The 21,749-nt window shown below is 37.4% G+C and overlaps 1 protein-coding gene across 2 annotated transcripts; it reads right to left on the bottom strand.

Annotated features, from left to right (window-relative positions):
• Positions 1-830: 830 nt before the first annotated feature.
• On the bottom strand, positions 831-20,179 carry sgpp1a (sphingosine-1-phosphate phosphatase 1a). Of its 2 annotated transcripts, XR_007829998.1 has the most exons (4): positions 18,938-20,179; positions 13,141-13,230; positions 2,367-4,506; positions 831-1,049 (listed from the first exon to the last, which is right to left on the bottom strand). XR_007829998.1 is itself a non-coding variant. In XM_051138914.1 (3 exons), exons 1-3 carry the CDS (start codon positions 19,634-19,636, stop codon positions 3,955-3,957), a joined length of 1,341 nt encoding a protein of 446 aa, XP_050994871.1. In that variant the 5' UTR covers positions 19,637-20,179; the 3' UTR covers positions 831-3,954. The 2 variants fall into 2 exon arrangements, 1 of the variants encoding a protein (XP_050994871.1); XM_051138914.1 differs by having other exon boundaries at positions 831-4,506.
• Between the last annotated feature and the right edge of the window lie 1,570 nt (positions 20,180-21,749).

Below are 21,749 nucleotides of genomic sequence, written 5' to 3' on the forward strand. Positions count from 1 at the left end.
TACACATCTTCATTCTGTTCAAAAGTTTATACCCCCTGGCTTTCAATGCATACTTTTTTTCTTTTGGAGCATCAGTGAGCATTTAAACCTTCAGTAATAGTTGCATATGAGTCCCTCAGTTGTCCTCAGTGTGAAAAGATGAATCTTAAAATCATACAGTCATAGTTATAAAGGGTTCAAATACAGAGAAAATGCAGAAAAACCAAAGAATTTGTGGGACCTGAAGGATTTTTCTAAAGAAGAGCAGGAGGTTTAACTGTTCAGGACTAATGAATAACTATAAAAACATGGCTGTGAATCATTCAGGTAGCAACGCAGTATTAAGAATCAAGCATGTAAACTTTTGAACAGGGTCATTTTTATAAATTCATCTATTATTTTCTCTTGTAGACTATATGTAAACATTTGTTTATGTGAAATATCTTATTCAGATCAGTATTAAATAACAAATAACATGCATTTTGTATAGTCCCTCTTATAATTAACATTTTTGCAGATTCTGCGAAGTGTATGTAAAGCTTTGACTTCAACCGTTTATGTGTGGTGGGAAATAAGCAAGGACCTCTAGCACTTGCACAGTTGGTTAAAATCAATACATCATGCAGAAAGCAGACCTTTGTCCAACTAGCTGACAAATTGAGAAATGACTATGTGTGCTTCTGAACATAAGAGAACTCAAGCCCACACACTTAATACTGATAAGGGGAAACACTGCAAGCCAAATATTTAGTCAGTCATAATCAAAAAGCAACTTTCATGCTGTAATACAAAATGTTCATACTGCTCAGTGATGACTTTGAATAAAGAAATACTCATTTCAGATGACAAGATTTAATTTATACTTTTATTTTTATTTACGGTAATAATAAGAACAGAAAAATGGCAAGAACATTGCAGACGAGGATCCATAGATTACAGATACAGTACATGTGTGAGTTTAGAAAGCTCAGCACAGGTAAGGTGTATAAGCTTCATTCATAATGCATTTCCTTGCAGGAAACCCTCAAACATCATCCAGCCATCTGTGATATCCACTTCAGCTCAGTGCACTGTAAAATAAAACAGCTTATCATTCAGTTATGGTACATTTTACCATATGCACAACTGATCACAACTGAATATATGCACAACTGTTTGTTTTATTTATACGGGTGCACAGGTAAATCGTTTCAGATAAATTTGTCACCATTAAAATATGTTACCGGTAATAAATTCCACATATAGCACATTAAACAAATCTGTAGATACGCATCATATGTAAGAAAAAATGTGAAAAGAAAAGCCTTCAATTACATAACCAACGGGTTTTTGCAAATAAACATTATGGATGTGTGACAATATTCCACCATCAAAACAGTCCACAGAAAGTGGTGTCTTGTGCCTAGCTGGAGGATAAAGTTGCCCTGAAAAATAAGGATGCAAGGCACTAGGGTTTCTGAGCAGTGAGCAATATGACTGGCTTTACAGCACTTCCTTGTGAAACTGAACACACTAACAAAATATACTAAGATAATAAGAGTACTAGTTCAATGACAGACAACATATCACCTACCTAGGTTAATACTGACAATTTCTTGCAATCGGAAAATACATTTTGGATTGACTTAGGCCATGTTATCATGCCCATAAAGATATTTAAATAGCTAAAACTGCAATGAATTCAGACAAGTGGACAAAGCAAGGAAGTTCAGTCATTCCATTAAATAAAGCCACACTGAGAGTGTTTCTGGAGAAAGAGGATTTTAATGCATCTCCTCTAAACTGCTGGATGTCTTAACACAGTCAAATAGAGAGACATGCAAAACACCTGCAGCATAATCTGCACTCGACCGCTCTGAATTTTAATATCTCAATTTAGCTTACTGTTACTATAAGGGAAAGTTCACTCAAAAATAATGACTTTCTTCTGTAATGCACAAAACAATATTATAAAAAAAGTTTCTAATGCTTTAATGGTATAATGCAAGTCTGTGGGTTCCAACTTTTGCATACACCTTTCAGAATCTGCAAAATCTTAATTATTTTACCAAAATAAGAGGAATCATACAAAATGCATGTTATTTTTTATTCTTAATACTGTGTTGTTACCTGACTGATCCACAGCTGTGTTTTTTTGTTTAGTGATAGTTGTTCATGAGTCCCTTGTTTGTCCTAAACAGTTAAATTGCCCGCTGTTCTTCAGAAAAATCCTTCAGGTCACACAATTTCTTTGGTTTTTCAACATTTGTGTATTTGAACCCTGTCTAACAATGACTGTATGATTTTAAGATCCATCTTTTCACACTGAGGACAACTGTATCATATTGTTTAAATATCATATTGTTTTCATTTAGTACTGCCCTTTGGAAGTTACAGAAGATACTTACATGTTCCTCAGAAGACATATCTTCATTCTGTTCAATAGTTTTCACCCCCTGGCATTTGAAACTTCTGTAATAGTTGCATACGAGTCCCTCGGTTGTCCTCAGTGTGAAAAGATGGATCTCAAAATCATACAGTCACTGCTGGAAAGAGTTCAAATACACAAAAATGCTGAAAACCCAAAGAATTTATGGGACCTGAAAGATTTTTCTGAAGAACAGCAGGCAGCTTAACTGTTCAGGACAAACAAGGGATCATGAACAACAGTAAACAAAACAGAACAAAAAAAAAAAACAGCTGTGGATAATTCAGGTAACAACACAGTTTTAAGAATCAAGTGTATGTAAACTTTTGAATGTGGTAATTTTTATAAATTCACTTATTATTTTCTCTTGTAATGTAAATGTCTTTTATGTGAAACATAAATAAATAACATGCATTTTGTATGATCCCTCTTAATTTCGTAAAATAATTAACATTTTGCAGATTCTGCAAGGTGTACGTAAACTTTTGACCTCAACTGTAGGTGAGTAAATTATTAATTTTGATTTTTGGGTGAACTATCCCTTTAAAAAGAACTGGAAGGAAATGAAAAACACTAATAGAAATATTACAAAAATCCACTTGTATTTGTCTAAATTAGGTACTGAGCCATTTGCTCACTGCATAAATCCTACTCTCTGTAGTAATTTTTAAAAACATATCTGACATGTGTATAAATAATACAATGACAAAGACAATGTTAAAGATATGCTGCATTCGTATCCAGAGCAGTCTCTTCCTAGCTTGGGTTTCAGAGCAACACATCCACAGGAAGTTCATGTATACAGCATTCATACTTACAGGATGTTCCCTCCCCTCATTCTCTCAATGCATTACCGCTTATTGTGAGGAGTGAGCTCAAGCAGTTTTTAGATAAAAACAACTTTCTACACCTCTCAGATTTTGGAGTGTCTTTGTTGAACCACTGAATAAAGCATCTGAAATAGACCCAGAGGTAAAGAAACAAGCCCTAGGAAGAACAGAGAATTACAAAATGTTATGAGAATGAGCCCTTGAGGGAAAACAATGACAAGGATGCAAATGTCTGTCAAGGGTGGTCACTCAGGTTTGCTTGCTTCAAAAGGATGATAAGAGATGGGAAGGGCCACAGACTGAGCCTGTATCCAGAGTATTGTCGAACGAGAGAAAGGGCCCAGGATGGGTGGATGTCAATCTGCTGAGGGAAAACCACTTCAGACAAATGCAGGAAACATTTATAATCTTTTTGAGATTGGCTATAAACGTCGCTGTTCCAGAGTCAGGAGCTTTGAACAAGATCATAATGTCTCACACACTCACTTTCAAGCAGTCTGATTACCCACCGTTGGCAGGCAGTGTGCCAAAACCCTGTTCAAATGTATCAGTTTGATAAAATCTGTAAACAAAACAAGTGAAATAAATTAGCATGGACACAGAGCTGGTGAAATTATTAAAATCATGAACATATGTAGTTGCAACCAAAAGGCTTCTCCAAGTTTTGATTACAACTGTGGACCTTTACTAGTCCAGGTTAAGCTGGGATAAAAACACGGATGGACAAGGAGATTTTCTTCATGATAAGCCAAGGAAGCCAAAAAAAAGTGGCACCAGGAAAGCACAGCAGTAGGCCACTGTGCCGTAGACCATAAACCGATATGCGAGTTCCACTTGCGCGTGTTGTCTAGCCTTCCGCACGTCATCCGAAGGCACGCCGAAGATCTTGCAGGCCAGCGGGATCGCCACCACCTTCATAGCAGCCCTGACGGCTAGAAGCACGGCCACTCCTACCAGAAGCCGCATAATGGAGCGGGTCAATAAGGCCCCGTCGATCAGGGGCAGGGTGAGCGGGAGAGTTTTCCGGTCGGGATCTGGCTGCAAACCTAGTTGGTGGTTCAGACGGCATGCCAATGCGGCTCCGGCAGCTGTGGCCAATGCTTGGGCAGTGTCGCCACGGGAGGTGCTCCACGAGTCCAGCGAGAAGGCCACCAAGCTGAAACCAACATGCACAAGAAGGACGACCAGAGGGGCGTAGCTGTGGGTCAGGTAGAAGGTGTCGATGTCATGCAGCATGGGTTGAAGAACCGCCAAGATGAGCACACTGTAGAGGAAGCCTGTGATCACCTCCTGTGAAGATGAAGGAACAAACTTATTAAATTGAAAAATTACTCAAAATTACGCTGTCATTATTTAGTTACCTTCATGTTATAAAGGAACTCCTTTGAAACACAAATTAAGATTTTTTTTAATGAAATCTGTGAGGTTTTTGTCTCGTAAACTTCTTGTTTCACATGAATTTGTTTTAAATTTTGGCTACCTTTTGGAGGGAGAGAAACCTCTTAGGTTTCCTTAAAGGGATAGTTCACCCAAAAGTGAAAATTCTGTTAATTACTCTCACTCATGTCGTTCCAAATGTGTAAGACCTTTGTTCGTCTTCAGAATACAAATTAAAATAATTTTGATGATATCCAAGAGCTTTTTGACACTACATGAACAGGAATGTTTCAGTTGCGCTGCTGTCTATCGTTAAAATAGTCCATGTGACTTAAGCGGCTTTCACACCGAACGCAGAAAGTGCTGCACTATGAAACCCATTGATTTCAATGGCTTGCACCATGCGAGGATGGTTTGTTGCTGCGTCAACCAAAGCGCGTGCGCAAGCTGTGCACAAAGTTCAAATTAGTTGAACTTTTGCTGCTGCTCTCTGAAGGACTCCAGCGAGGCACTTTCTGTGTTCGGTGTGAAAGCCGCTTTATGGGGCCAGTTTTACTAAAAAAAGGCAAATTAGTGCGAGAGCGCAATTCCAAAACGGCGTTGATGGAAGAGGAAATTTCTTGCGGGTGATTTACTAACTAATGTGCAAATTAAAGAACACAGACGTAACATCTAATTTACATATCGACCAATGTAATATACCAAGTGCAGCGTAGTCACAAATAAAGAATAAAGAAATAAAAAAGCTATAGTACGTTGAAAAGAACCGGAGGTCAAAAAATGAAGGTTTGCTAGACGTTTTGATAGATCTGGTATTGCGTGACTCCTAGTTGAGGTTCCAAGTCATCTTTGATTTCCTGAAGCAAATTAAAAATAACATGGCTTGACAAACGATATGTTCAAATAATGTGTTCTTCTGGCATTTCAAATAAATGAATACATGTGGAAAAAAATCCTCTCCCTTCTACCACGTGCCTTCAGTTCTCTGCAGTGCCTCCTCCTAGCAACAATAATTGCAACCATTTTAAGCACAAAATAGTTTGACATAGGCTTTTTTGGGCGTTAAATAATGGCGCAAAATCCAATAATTTGAGGAGCACAAACGTTAGTAAAACGTGTAGCATGATTCATTTGAATACTCTTCTTTTAATTGTTTTCTATGCTCCAGATACCTATATTATACATTTAGAGCTATAATAATGCTCTCTTCCATTGCCTGATACACTCAGATGTGTCAATAAGCTCTTAGCTGATTTGCTTGCACAAGAACACATCATGCGAATTTTCTGCTCGAGTTAAAATTTTTGCGCGGAAGATGTGATTGATGAATTTGCTGCTATTCACATATATAATCTACTTGCGCTAATACTTCGTATTCGTATTTGGTGTAAACCCACCATTCGTCCAGGAGAACCACTGATGTCACATGGACTGTTTTAACGATGTCCTTACTACCTTTTTGGGCCTTGAATGTGTCAGTTGTATTGCTGTCAATGCAGGGTCAGAAAGCTCTCAGATTTCTTAAAAAAATATCTTAATTTGTGGTATAAAGATGAACAAAGGTTTTACGGATTTGAAACAACATGAGGGTGAGTAATTAATGACAGAAACTTAATTTTAGGGTGAAATAACCCTTTAAAAATATCCTAATGTGCCTTTCAAAGAATAACCAAGGTCTTATGGGGCTTGGAACGACATGAGAGTGAGCCATTTTTAGACAAACTGCCATTTAAATTCTCATTGTCTATTCACTCCTGGCCAGGCAAACACGTGAAGGTTAGTGAAAACAGGTATTGCTTGGCAAGAGAAAGGTGGCGTTCAAGCATCAATGATCTGTGTAAACAGTGTGTCAGTCATTATGGAAACAGGACTAGGCTGTGTATAGAATTAACAAAAACATTCACCGCAAAATGAAACGTTGCAGTGTATTTATTAACTATAAAGTCATTCCACCAGTATAAGGTCATGGTTACCATAACATGTCAAAACAGACCTGAGAATAAGCTGGTAGAATATGGTATGTAGGTCTGATATCTAGGTTTTGCACACACTTCAGCTGCTTTATGTCATTCGTGGCACAAAAGTTGATGTTCAGGGCATCTCTCCATTTTATGTGAGACTCCACAGACCGCAGATGTCTCTGCAGCCTTGAGGAACATTAGAAACTGGTTTTGTAACATTCTTCCTTCAGGTTTTTTTTTACATTTTATGTTAGGGCTGTCAGATGATTAATCGCGATTAATCGCATGCAAAAAAGTTTGAGTTTGCCTAATATATGTGTGTACTGTGTGTAATTATTATGTACATATAAATACAAACACATTCATGTATATATTTAAGAAATATTAACAAGTACATGTATTTATGATAATTTTTTATATTATATATAAATACAAATATTTTGCATTTAATATGCAATATATAAATAATAGGTGTTCCAATCACTTCCATGACCACAGGTGTATAAAATCAAGCACCTAGGCATGCAGACTGTTTTTACAAACATTTGTGAAAGAATGGGTCGCTCTCAGGAGCTCAGTGAATTCCAGCGTGGAACTGTGATAAGATGCCACCTGTGCAACAAGTCCAGTCTTGAAATTTCCTCGCTCCTAAATATTCCACAGTCAACTGTCAGCTGTATTATAAGAACGTGGAAGCGTTTGGGAACGACAGCAACTCACCCACAAAGTGCTAGGCCATGTAAACTGACGGAGCGGGGTCAGCGGATGCTGAGGCGCATAGTGCGAAGAGGTCGCCACATTTTCTACAGAGTCAATCGCTACAGACCTCCAAACTTCATGTGGCCTTAAGATTAGCTCAAGAACAGTGTGCAGAGAGCTTCATGGAATGGGTTTCCATGGCCGAGTAGCTGCATCCAAGCCATACATCACCAAGTGCAATGCAAAGCGTCGGATGCAGTGGTGTAAAGCACGCCGCCACTGGACTCTAGAGCAGTGGAGACGCGTTCTCTGGAGTGGCGAATCGCGCTTCTCCATCTGGCAATCTGATGGACGAGTCTGGGTTTGGCGGTTGCCAGGAGAACGGTACTTGTCTGACTGCAAGTGTAAAGTTTGGTGGAGGGGGGATTATGGTGTGGGGTTGTTTTTCAGGAGCTGGGCTTGGGCCCCTTTGTTCCAGTGAAAGGAACTCTGAATGCTTCAGCATACCAAGACATTTCGGACAATTCCATGCTCCCAACTTTGTGGGAACAGTTTGGAGCTGGTCCCTTCCTCTTCCAATATGACTGTGCACCAGTGCACAAAAGCAAGGTCCATAAAGACATGGATGACAGAGTCTGGTGTGGATGAACTTGACTGACCTGCACAGAGTCCTGACCTCAACCCGACAGAACACCTTTGGGATGAATTAGAGCGGAGACTGAGAGCCAGGCCTTCTCGTCCAAAATCAGTGTGTGACCTCACAAATGCGCTTCTGAAAGAATGGTCAAAAATTCCCATAAACACACTGCTAAACCTTGTGGACAGCCTTCCCATAAGAGTTGAAGCTGTTATAGCTGTAAAGGGTGGACCGACGTCATATTGAACCCTATGGATTAGGAATGGGATGTCACTTAAGTTCATATGCGAGTCAGGCCAGGTGAGCGAATACTTTTGGCAATATAGTGTATAAACTTTTATTTTGTATGCAATTAATCGTTTGGCATCCCTATTTTACGTAGATTTTGACGTTTTAATTTCTTTGCAAAGAAAGGATAGATTTATGTTCTAAATGTGTTTAAAAAAAAAAAAAAAAAATAAACTTATTTATTTCCCCTAATGCCATTGCCAATAATGTCCTTTTTCAGTGGATTTTCTGATCATTCTTTTCAATATAATATAAAATAAATGGCTCAAAAATAATGCCAAAGTATCATAAAAGTGGTCTATGCAACTCATCTGCTGTATTTCAAGTCATCTTAAGTCATACGATAGCTTTGTGTGAGAAACAGAATGATCTGTCATTTATTATTTACTAAAAATCTTGACATTCGCCCTAGCTCTTTGCATCAGAGTTAAGCAGCAGAACGGTTTTAATTTAATATTTATAAAACTAAGAAATGTTTGAGGGTCATGTGACTCTGAAGCTTTGCCATTGCAGGAATAAATTACATTTTAAAATACAATAAAATATAAAATTATTTTAAACTGTAACATAATTTTGCATATGAAGCACTTTATTGACACCTTTAGGCTGCTTTTGCCTCATATTTGCTTGACAGCCTCAGCTCCATTATATGGAAATGGTACAGAGTGGCTACAATATTCATTTATATTACATTTTTTGTGTGTGTTCCACAGAAGAAAGTAAGTGACAAGGGTTTGGAAAGGCATGAGGCAGTTCTGTAAATGATCAATTTGCCCCTTGTTGTCTGATCTGGTGTGGTGCACGTTTAAGGTTAACAGAAGATTAGAGCCTGACCTTGGACATCTCACAAGAACACTATGACCTGATTGTCTTTATATGACTTTATAACTCCTACGCTGTTATGCATTTTGAAATGGGTAAAGGTCAAAAGAGCTTGCAGAATCTGCAGAAGGAAATGCCTAATCAGTAGCCATCCACATGGTCGTGACAAGAAGCCTCTGTCTTTAGAGATTGCAGACTTAGATCTGACAGACGTGTAGCCTGTTCAACCTGTCCATGTATATTTAAAACACACATGTACACGCGCGCTCCTCCCCATACTGGAAGCCGACAGTCTCAGATTCTTTCCAGCACAGTGTCTCATTTACACATTCCCACTGCACTCCTGCTCTAATCCTTCTCTGTATATATCAGTAATTTTAAGATTGAGGGTTGAATAAGTGCTGGAAAGATCTAAGGCCTCCTTGAGACTTTTTTTTTCGTAATCCTCTCTACCAAATCACTCTGATCACAGCTGCTTCAATGTTAAGCTGTCAAACAGCCCATCAGGGGCTTAACAGTGAGTATTTTTCATTCCTGGCTTGGTCCACATTTTCACACAAATAAGAAATATTTTTAGCAACATTTTGTAGGACTTCCATATTTCAATTATGTGTAAAGTGTTAAAGGGAACCTCGGGTATTAAGACTTAATGACATAAATTATGTGTCTTACTGAAATACGTAGCAGAAAACCCATGAAAGATTTACGTTATTTAAAAAATCCACATTGTTTTATACATATTTTAGACTAGGGGGGGGCGGCATTATTTTGATGATGTCAAATGGCTGCAGTCGGTGAGCTACTGACGCTACCTGTTGCTATTTTTATCTCAACAGAACTTGGAAAATTAAATACTGATACGATGCCACATTGTGCGGCTTTCTGTTGTAATTGTCAGTTGAAGAGCAACAAGAGAAGTCTTCACTGCTTTCCTAGCGATAAGAAGAGGAGAAAAAAATGGGATGACTAAACCTGTTTTCTCCACTTTAGCCCTGATTCCTTTGAGGCTTTTAGTAGATGACAGCTACTAAAGTAGCTTATAAACGGTAGAGACAAGAAATGCTAGATGCCATCCTGCCAGAATATAAACATGCCGACGCTTGTCATGATGCCGCAGCCACTGAGTTTCTTAGCACAGATTTCACTTGATATCCAGGGACGTTTAGACTCCTTGTGGGGAAAAAAAGAAAATAAAATAAAAAAATCGATGGTACAGCATTTGGTTTAAACCTACGCTTATATCCATCACCACCTGTAAGTTCTTTCAGTAGCTGTGGTCGTCGTATCAGTATTTTATTTTCAGAACTGTGCTGCGGTAAAAAAAAAAAGCAACAGATAGCACCAGTAGCTCACAGCGCAATCATTTTACACAATCGAAATGGCGCCCCCATAGTCCAGAATATGTATAAAACAATGTGGATTTATTAAAGAATGTAAATATTTCATGGGTTTTCTACTACGTATTTCAGTAAAAGACATCATTTATGATATATTAGGCCATACAAGTCTTAATACCCAGGGTTCCCTTTTAATACAATAATATTTTATTACTTAGGGTTAATTCAGGACAGGTTAATAACTGGGACATTTTTTCCCAGTCACCTCAATAGCAAAAAGTGTGCCTAAATTCAACTGAATTTACCCTAATATAATATTTTAACTACCGACATAAAACAGAGGTAGTTTATTAAACCTCACTGGTTCTCCCCTTTCAGACAAATGTGTTTTTTAGCTTTCACAAGAACTGCTGAGTTTGGATTTGCACATCAAGTACAATTGAGCTTATCAGATTTAATGAACCTTTTGAACTGTCAAAGTTCTGGTTGCATGGACTTTCAGTTTCATTGTAAATATCTTCATTTGTGTTTTGAAGATAAACAAAAGCATTATTGGTTTAGAACGACATGAAGGCAAGATGTCACAAAAGCAAGATGCTAAAAAAAAAAAAAAAAAAAAAAAAAAAAAAGCGAAATAGGAAGCAACTGCCAAAGAAGTCTATATGCATGTGTACAAACAACAATTAAAAAAAAAAAGCTTTATATACGTGATTAATTGCTATAAAGCGAATTAGATTTACATTTTTAACTGACAGCCCTATTTTTTTAAAACATACTTTCTATATATGTATAAACAAACTGCATACTGCTGAAAAATGATGGAGCAAAACATGACTGATTTGTTGATATTGTAACTACTGTTTCCAAGTTACTCTCTCAAATTACAAATTCTCTTTGATTTCAGCTAATTGAAAAACTTTACCTTACCTTAAAGGATCAGTTCACTTCCAGAGAAAAAATGTCCTGATAATTTACTCAACCTCTTGTCATCCAAGATGTACATATCTTTCTTTCTTCAGTTGAAAACAAATTAGGTTTTTGAGGAAAACATTCCAGGAATTTTCTCCATATAGTGGACTTCGATTGGCGCCAATGAGGTGAAAGTCCAAACTGTAGTTTCAATGCAGCTTCAAAGGGCTCTACACGATCCCAGCCAAGGAAGAAGCATCTTATCTAGCAAAATGACCAGCCAAAAAAAAAAAAAAAAAAAAAAAAAAACGTATACTTTTTAACCACATATGCTCAACTTGCACTAGTTCTGCAATGAGAATTCATTACGTAATTAAGTTGGAAAAGTCACAAGAGGTTAGTTCTTTGTCTGTGTACTCCAATACAAAAATCCATTTTTCTAAATCAAAATCGTCCTTTTGTTAAGGCTGTTTGACTTTCTTTGCACGTCTCGCTTTGTAAACACTGGGTCGGTACTTCCACCTACATCACGCGTGACCTTTCCAACATGACTACGTGATGTGAGAATTTGTGGATGCAGAGCTAGTGCAAGATGAGCATTTGTGGGTAAAAAGAATATAAATCTTTAATTTTTTAATGTTTCACTAGATAATACCCTCATTCCTCAGCTGGGATCATCAGCTTAATCCATTGATCCCGATTGAAGTCCACTATTTGGAGAAAAATCCTGGAATGCTTCGCTCAGAAACCTCAACTTCTTTTCGAATGAAGAAAGACATGAACATCTTGGATGACATGGAGGTGAGTAAATTATCAGGAATTTTTTATTCCGGAAGTGAACCATTCCTTTAGATAACGCAATTTGCACTAACATCGCTTATGCCAAAAAAAAAATTTAAGAATGCATGTGATCAATGAACATAAGATATACTGCTGACAGTGGACCTGCCCAATTGGGCAAGTGACAGTTTTGTCTAATGTCCAAGCTCACACTGGTCTGGGGTCATCAGACCATCCTTAACACGGAGCACCGGTCAACAGACTTCTGTTCCCACAATATTCAGACAGCGCATGATCTAGACTTCCTAAATCATGTATGGGTGTGCAGATTTCCAAGATGATTCAGCCACCTTCATCGAGAGCACAACATTAAAATAACAAGGTTCCCATCACCTAGGCAACCAGCATCTGCTTTCTAAATCTGTCCGCTCTCACCAACAGCACTTAAACATAAACCACACAGCCTTAGCAAAAAATAACAGGTGTAAGAAGTTGATCGTAATTGTTACTATATGTGCAACCTGCAGCACCGATGACTAATACACAGCATGTCAATCTTGATGACTAATGCAAAGCTTGTTTCTCAAACTGTCTATCGGCCTCTGTCTGCTCAACACATAGAAATGTAAAAGATCACCACTGGCTCATACAAGCCCAGGGGATGCAATTATCCAATCACAAGATATTCTGTGAGGAAAAGAAAAACAGATGAGCATTAGAAGATCAGAGGATACTGAGTCAGCTGTGATGACTCACTGATCTATTTCGTTACTGTCAGGAGAGGGTTGCAAAAGACTAAAACAGCATATATTAGACTTCTTCTTGAACTGCTACCAAAATCTTAGTCACGAAGCTGCAGAAAAGTTCCTTAACTTTCGCAAGCTGGTGACAGAGCAAGGTACCTGAACTGCATAAAATATTAACATGCTCTGAATAACTATTATACACAACTACTAGTTAAACAGACTCAAATGGCAATGCTTATTAAAGAGTTAGTTCAACCAAAAACTGTCATTATTTACTCACCCTCATATTGTTCCAAGACCTATATGATTATCCACTGGTTATAAGGCAATAAGAAAAAACAACTAAATGTGATGAAAACATTACTCACCAGGACAGAGTGCATGCCCATATAAATCCTGCTGACACACACAAGGACACTCCAGAAGACAGCGATGCTCAATCCAAACATGAACGGGTACTGTTGAACACAAAGAAAGACTTATGAGGAAGTGCAGTTAAATAGGCAGAAAGATAATTTATTAAAACCATTTAAAATCAGGCTTATTAACTAAAACCAACACCATTTAAAAAAAAAAAATATAATATATATATATATATATATATATATATATATATATATATATATATATATTATTTTGTTTAACTGAAAAAAACTTAAACTGAAATAAAAATTCAATAAAACTGTACAGACATATACCATAAGATTGCTACAACTTGAACCAAAATTAAAATGAAAATTAAATGATACTAAAATAAATAAAATAAAATAAAATAAAGAATCAAATTCATATTTTAAACAAAATGTGCACTACTGTTCAAAAGGTGCGGGTCATTAAGATTTTTTTTTAAAGAAATAAATACTTTCATTCAGCAAAGATAAAAGACACAATATTAAGCAGTACAACTGTTTGCAATATTGCAAATCAGCATAGTAGAATGATTTCTTAAGGATCATGTGAAACTGAATAATAGAGTAATGATGCTGAAAATTTAGCTTTGGAATCACGGAAATAAATTACATTTGTAAATATATTGAAATAGAAAACTTTTTTCATTTTAACTTGTAATAATATTTTAAAATATTACTGTTTCTACTGTGTTTTTAAACACAAATGTCTCAAAAATCCTAGTACATGCAGAGCTAGACAAGATGAGCATTAGAGGTGAAAAAATAAATAAATTGTACTTTTTTTAGAAAATAACTGATCGTTTCACTAGATCATACCCTTCTTCCTTTGCCTGGGATTGTTTAGTACCCTTTGAAGCTGCATTTAAACTGCATTTTGAAAATTCAAACTCAGAGGCACCAATGAAGTCCACTATATAGAGAGAATTCCTGAAATGTTTTCCTCAAGAAACAATTTCTTTACGACTGATAAAAGACAGACATGAACATCTTGGATGACAAGGGGGTGAGTACATTATCTGTATATTTTGGTTCTGGAAGTGAACTTCTCCTTTAAACAACAGTATCAGGACGGAATGTGCCAAAGTTTCTTACTGCCAAAGTTCAACAAGGATTGAGACCACCAGCACACTGTTAATGTAAATTCATATCTTTGATGATTTCCTGAACATACTCTCATATTTAGAGGCAAAGCAAGTGCAGTTGCAAAAGACATGGATTGAAGTAGCTGCCGATCTGCAGAAATGCCTCTGGATTTCTCATCATTCACACAGCAGATCTATTTGTTTTTGGCATTCGGGTGAACTTTCCTTCTGTGCTCATGCATTTATTCGCTCCAGTAGTCTGGGCAATATACCAGTACCTCCCACAATCCCATCAACATTGACTACTCTGTGTGTATGTTAAAAATCTGAGTTGACTTGACCTCACTGTTTCTCTAGCAACTTCCAAAACAAAGTTTCAAGGGAAAAAAAGGTAATTTCTTCATACATGAATACAAAGCTGCTAGTTCTCCATTCTCCAATCTGTAGGCTTGTTTGAATAAATCTACAGAAAATCAACAGGCTAGAGAAATGGCGAAAGAAGAGGAAACAAGTTTGAGGCTATTGTTTCCAGTTTCCTGTTAAATTTAAGAGGATATGAAAGCAAGAAAATAAACTATAGGCACTGTGTCCTGTTTTCTACTCAAAACAGCTGGATAAAACTTTCAGTCTTCAGTAGGTCCACAGTAGGACACCTTATCAGTTAGTTTCTGCTGACTCCAGAAAAACTGCTGGGAAAAAAAATGAATAAGATAAGTTATCTGCCATGAGAATCTGTCAAAAGCAAAGGACAGAGAAAAGCTTTCTACAGAGCTAGATCAGGTTCCTGTTGTATATGATAGGTGTATCAGAAAAGAGTTATCATAAGCAATAAACAACCTCTTCTGACTACATGCTAATTGTTGCTGAAAGTAATGATTTCTTTGACACCAACAAGCATATGATTCAGAAAACCCAGCAGAGAAATCCATATTTATGAATAATACAGTGCACTGCACAAACCTTTAGTGGTTAAGTAACAAAGCCTGCATATTTTGCAAAAAAAATTTAGATTAATGTCCTGTCTGGAAATGCATTCACTGGGAACCTTGATTTCCAGCTAGTTCTACAATAATATGGAAAAGTAAAACAATTTTTTCCAATGGATGCAACTGAAGACAGATGACTATTGAGATCTGAAAAAACAATATTTGAGCATCAGTGGATAAACGCCCCTTAAAGGGACAGTTAATCTAAAACTTAAAATTATATAATCAACTAATCAACCTTATGTTGTTCCAAACCTGTAAGACTTTTGTTCATTTTCAGAGCACAAATTAAATAATAATAAGAGAGATAATAAGAGAGCTTTCTGACCCCGCATAGACAGTAATGTAACTACCACATTCAAGGCCCAAAAACAGTCCATGTGACAATGGTTCAACTGTAATTTTATGAAGCTATAGTCTATTTTATCAATGTCCTTACTATCTATCTGGGCCTTGAACGTGTCAGTTGCATTGCTGTCTATCCAAGGTCAGAAAGCTCATGGATTTCATCAAAAATATCTTAATTTGTGTTCCGAAGATGAACGAAGGCCGTACGGGTTTGAAACGACATGAGAACGAGTAATTGATGAATTGATTTAAATTTTTTGGGTGAACTATCACTTTAAAGACAGGGCTATCATTCTAACATGTCGACACTGAACGGGATGAACTTCACACAGAATTGCCCAATGAACTGAACTAGCAAAGAAACTATAAACATATCACTTCCCCTCAAGAGAAACAGCTTATTTCAGCACTCCTTGATGCACTTTCAAGGCCTAGTGATCAGTGAATTTGCTTCAGACAAACAGTATATCAAGGTAACCAGTAAAATCTTAAAAGACTGGACATCTGGATATCATTAGCTGGCGTATACATGATGTTTGCTAAAGGCAGGTTGTTTTGATAATGAGGACAGATGTTCAGAATGAATACAGCACAACTAATACAGCACAGCATGTCTTAACATGTTCTCCTTAGACCAAACTTTTATCTGTTTTTACAGTACTAGCATTTGGCTTTATTACTAGTATTGTGAAATTGAAAGTATTAGCACTTTCCAGCACTGCTTACCATTCAGTTAGTCCAGGGGTCACCAAACTTGGTCCTTGAGGGCCGGTGTCCTGCAGAGTTTAGCTCCAACTTGCCTCAACACATCTGCCTGAAAGTTTCAAGTATAGCTAATAAGACCTTGATTAGCTGGCTCAGGTGTTTAATTAGGGTTGGAGCTAAACTCTGCAGGACACCAGCCCTCCAGGACCGAGTTTGTAGAACCCTGAGTTAGTCAATGGCACTGCTTCTTTGGCCACTACTTACTATCCCAGTAGTGACAGTAACTGCTTCATTATTACTAATAAACTGCATATTTGCTGAGATTGTAAATTGCAATTCTTTGGGAATATGTGGTTCAGATATCATGTATGCATGCAATCCAATTTTTGCTGTTATATTCCAGTCAAAAGTTTGCATACACCTTACAGGATCTGCTAAATGTTAATTATTAAGAGGGACTATACAAAATGCATGTTATTTTTTTTTATTTAGTACTGACCTGAATATTAGTCTGCAGGACGGTGCATTCCAGGAACAAGGTTTAACACCCTTTCCAATTATGGCTGTATGATTTTGAGATCCATCTTTTTTTTTACACTAAGAACAGAGGGACTCATATGCAACTATTACATAAGGTTCAAACACTTACTGAAGCTTCAGAAGGAAAAACAATGCATTAAGAGCCTTGGGTGTAAACTTTTAAGCAGAATGACAATGTGTTATGTGAATGACGATTCTTATTTTGCCTAAATGTCATATTTTTTAAATTTAGAACTACCCTATAGAAGCTACAGAAGATTACTTACGTTTGAACCTTCTGTAATAGTTGCATATGAGTCCCTCAGTTGTCCTCAGTGTTAAAAGATGGATCTCAAAATCACACAGTCATCGTTGGAAAGGGTTCAAATACACAAATATGCTGAAAAACTAAATTTGTGAGAACTGAAGGATTTTTCTGAAAAGCAGGCAGTTTAAATGTTCACAAAAAAAAATAAAAATAAACTGACTAGTCAGAATGGCTACTTCATAATTTAATTAATCATACTAGTTTGCTTACAAAGATCAAATTGGACTACAGAATTTCTAATAACGTGTCTATTCAGTTGCTCTTGGAAAACAGAAATAAACATTAGTAATTATTGGAATAGTAACTAGTAACTAAGAAATAAGCACTAGTACCTAATGAAAAGTTACTAGTAAAATCTAAATGGGGTAACACTGTAAAATCAAGTAATACTGTTACATGACATTACATGTATTGACAATTATAATAACAAGATATTATGACATTTACTGGGGTTGCAAATTGCAATTCTTTGGGAATCTGTGGTTCAGATATCATGTATGCAGTCCAATTTTTGCTATTATATTCCAGCTTTACTAGCTATTCATTCCTCCGGTTTCACAGTCAAGGCCTAGACTAAAATGTTAGTATGAGCTGTTTAAACTGAAAGAAACTTGCACTGACTGATCTAAAAAATATATCAGTGCCTTTGTTTTGTCTCAAGATGCACAGTAATGTTTTTTAAGCATGTAAAATTACTTAAATGTCCTAAATGAATTATGGCCTAATCCTGGCTTAGTCTAAGCAATGTCTGTGAAACCGGCCCATTAAGTACTAGTAATCAGGGACCCCAAGATGAGGGTTCAACTGGACCCTTTGTCCCGAAACAGGAAAGTGGTCCCGATTTCAACCAAGTGAGCATGCTGGTGGCCCATGATGAGAGTTTTGTACTGAACCTCAGCTAGGAATTATTTCAGTAATTACTAGTATCTAGTAATTAGTCAGCAGGACGGTGCATTCCAAAGGGTTTGACACCTCTGCACTATACATATCCAAAAGCCTACTAGTTGCATTTCTCAAGTTGTTACACGCAGTTACTTTTTATGTGTAATGACTAGTCAGTCTTCACAATTTAATTAAATCATACTAGTTTGCTTAGAAAGATCACATTTTAACTAGCAGCAAATGGAATGTAATGTATACTAGTTTCTAACAATGTGTCTACTAGAAAAACAGAAAATAGATATTAGTAATTATTGGAATAGTTACTAGTATCTAAGAAATAAGTACTAGTATTTAATGAAATGCTATTAGTAAAACAGGAGCGGGTAATACAGCTAGTTAATATCAACAGATTCCCAGAATTCAACAGTCAAATTGGGCAATGTTTAACAATAGGGTTTCCATTTGTTAACATTAGGTAACTACAGTAGTTAACAAGAACTAACAATGGATTAATTTCTTCACTAATAGATTCTAGTAGTATCTGTTAACATTCCTTAAGAGACCAAAGCTAACAATAAACAGCTGGATTAACAAACACGTGTACATTTTAGGTCATGTTAATTAAGGTTAACTAATAGGAGTCCCCCAATATGTGCAATTTGTCACCAGTAACAATGAAATAGTTACTTCTCAATGTTTAGGCAGTTAAGAAACAAGTACTAGGATTTAATGACTTGAGTACTAGTGGCTAATTAAAAAGATACTCTAGGAATAATTGCTAATAAAAATAAACGCTAGTTAGTTCAGGGGGTGGGGAACAGACCAAACGAAATACAGTCAACTTGCCGCTCGTGGGTGCGATTATTGATTGGATTCGTGTGTGGAAACCTAAAAGTGCAGCATACCTGCCACCGGCTGCAAGTGAGCAGAAACAGACTGAAGGGCAAGGCAGTGCCGGACATGGCGTGAGTGGAGGGCATGCTGTACTCCGTGTTGTAGAACACCTCCACTTTGACCACGGGAGGAGAGGCAGGACGGGTCCACCGGACCAGATCTTTCGTGGACTGTCCGAGGAACAGCACCCAGGCCCACACCACGATCAGCTGCCGGCTCACATAAGGATCGACGTTCCACATCAAGAAGGGGAAGAACACGATGAAGAACATCTCATTGCCCAGCTCGGTACCGATGGTGAAGAGATAAAAGAGAAACTTGTTCTCGATGATGAACTCCTGGCCAACATCACCAGTCAATGAGTTCCTGCGTAACGGCTTCACTGTCCCTTTAGAGTCCCGCTCCGCGTCTCCCCCCGAGGGTCCGTTGAGAAAAGCATCAGAACATTCGTCCTCTTCAGCATTTCCAGCAGCATTTAAACTTTTTCTCAGTCTTTGGCCCGGAAGTCCGTGTGCTGAATCCCCACTAGCCTGACATTGCCCCACGCAAGCACCGTTGACCCCAAGCTTCTCGTCGCTCTCGCCAACCTCGGTTGGTTTTTTACTAAACGTCCCGCGGACGCCGCAGAGCTGCTGGAATCTGGCGACATGGCAGGGATCCTGTAGATATCGACAGAGGCAAACGAATTTGTGGAGCGCGTCGCTTGCCATGGTGAAAGCGAAACGAGCTCTCTAACACTGAATCAATACCCCACGCGCTACTCGTGAGATGCTGTAAACACAAGAGCGTGCAAGGCTGCACTGAACAATGGCAGATTATATTATGCGCCGCATAGCTATACAATCCACGAGTCTTCAACCCACAGGAGACAGTGGTAAAATAGAGTGGCTATTTGACTAGGAGCTAGGAAGTACCCGTCCGTTATTAAGCAGGCAGGGCGACAAATACGTAGATGAAGGCGGGGACGCGCACTAGCAATGACGCACAGTAGGTCCCGGTCATTCTCAATTATGCCCAGCAAGCAAATTTGTTTACTAATCTAATATAACTAGCATGAAACAGGGGGATCTGAAAATGGGCGGCGCTTAGCGCGCATTATCAAGAATGATGAGTACAAAAGATAAATCTTCCTCAGTTATTCACTGTGGATATTGTATTAAATGGCTATTAGCTTTTTTCGATGTTATTTTCAAGTGTAAATTATCGTACAGGACGCTTTTGAAGCAATTCGTTGAAGTCTTATTCACGTGCTACCTGTTACTTTTCTCCGCGCTGGCCTGGCTTCACCAATCACAGTTGGTTTTAAGTACAATAATTATTTATTTATTAAAAAAACAGGGATTTCTGGGGATTTCTGTTTGTATTAAGGGAAGCACAAATGCTCGAAAATAACTTTAATCATACGTTTGAGAATACAGGCGTCTCTAAAACAAAAACAGTTAATGGCTTTAAAAGCAGTCGGAGTTTGTAGCTTTGTAAGCAGTCGAGCGCCCCCTAAAGACTAAATGTTTTTGTAATTATTAAAAAAATTAACTCGTGAAACTTTGTAATTTTAGAAATGTACAAGTAATATATATCGTTCATGATGAGTAGATAGGTTCATTTATCTCATGAAATAGATGTTGTACACTATGGCAATGAGTGCAACAGTATAAATTTTAACTTCACAACCTACTGTAAAGCAAGAAACTGATGTCTAAACAGAAAAGAGATATAGGCTATCATTAAAAAATAATTTATTTCTATCTTATAGAGTGAGTAAAAAAGGTTGATTCAGCTTATTAAATGCCTTATTATGACAATTCAGAAGACAAAAAACGATAAGCCAACTGCAGGTCAAATTTGTGAAAAAATTCTAACTAAAAAAAGACCAATATGCAGAATTCATCATAACCAGTGTTGGGGGTAACGCATTACAAGTAACACGAGTTAGGTAATTAGATTATGTTTTCCCCAAGTAACACCGGTTAATTTTTTCCCCTTTTATTGATTGAAAGCTCTAATTGGGAGTAAGATGTTACTTTAGTTTTAGCATAATTCATCTCACTCACATAATATAGATTCATTATTCCTCAAAATGAACAAAAACAGTGAAATGCACTCCGAATGTGACGCAAACCTTCAATAATTAAATGTTAAATGTCCTTTCCCCTCAGTTTCACAGACAAGGCTTAAGCCTAGTCCCAGACTAAAATGCAAGTCTGAGCTGTTTCAACTGAAATAAACTTGCATTGATTGATCTTGAAATATGTCAGTGCCCTTGTTTTGTCTCAAATAGCACACCAGTAATGTTTATAAAAATTACTTTAAAATCCTAGTTGAACTATGGCCTAGTCTTGGCTTAAGCTACATACCGTCTGTGAAACCGGGCCTTTATGCATTTACTTTCTTCTGCGTTCTACTGTACAGACTTGAATTTACTTCTCCAGCCTGATGGATAGGATGACACTTGTACAACTGAATCTCATGGGTTTAGACAGACCTGACAAAGCCCACAAAGAGGAGCATTATTTCAAGACTGGAATCAGGGCTTTCTCATGGTGATTACAACAGTGGTAGGACAATTTGGAGAACACTGAAGTACACAGAGGGACCCTTGTGATAGGATAAATGGGGTTCCCCTAACTGAACGATTTCATTTACCCTGTGGGGCTATCATAGGTTGTGACATACTTGTGGCTATTGTGTAAAACAGAGGTGTCTATGCTTTTTTTAAAAAAAAAAACAAAAAAAACACCCTGAGTGACATTGTAAACATTTCTCCACCAGAGGGAGACTTTGCATGGCTTTTCATTTTCTGGTAGTTTTAATCATAGGTTTTTG

The sequence above is a fragment of the Labeo rohita genome, chromosome 20 (genome assembly GCF_022985175.1).
Source record: "Labeo rohita strain BAU-BD-2019 chromosome 20, IGBB_LRoh.1.0, whole genome shotgun sequence".
Classification (NCBI taxonomy): Eukaryota; Metazoa; Chordata; class Actinopteri; order Cypriniformes; family Cyprinidae; genus Labeo; species Labeo rohita.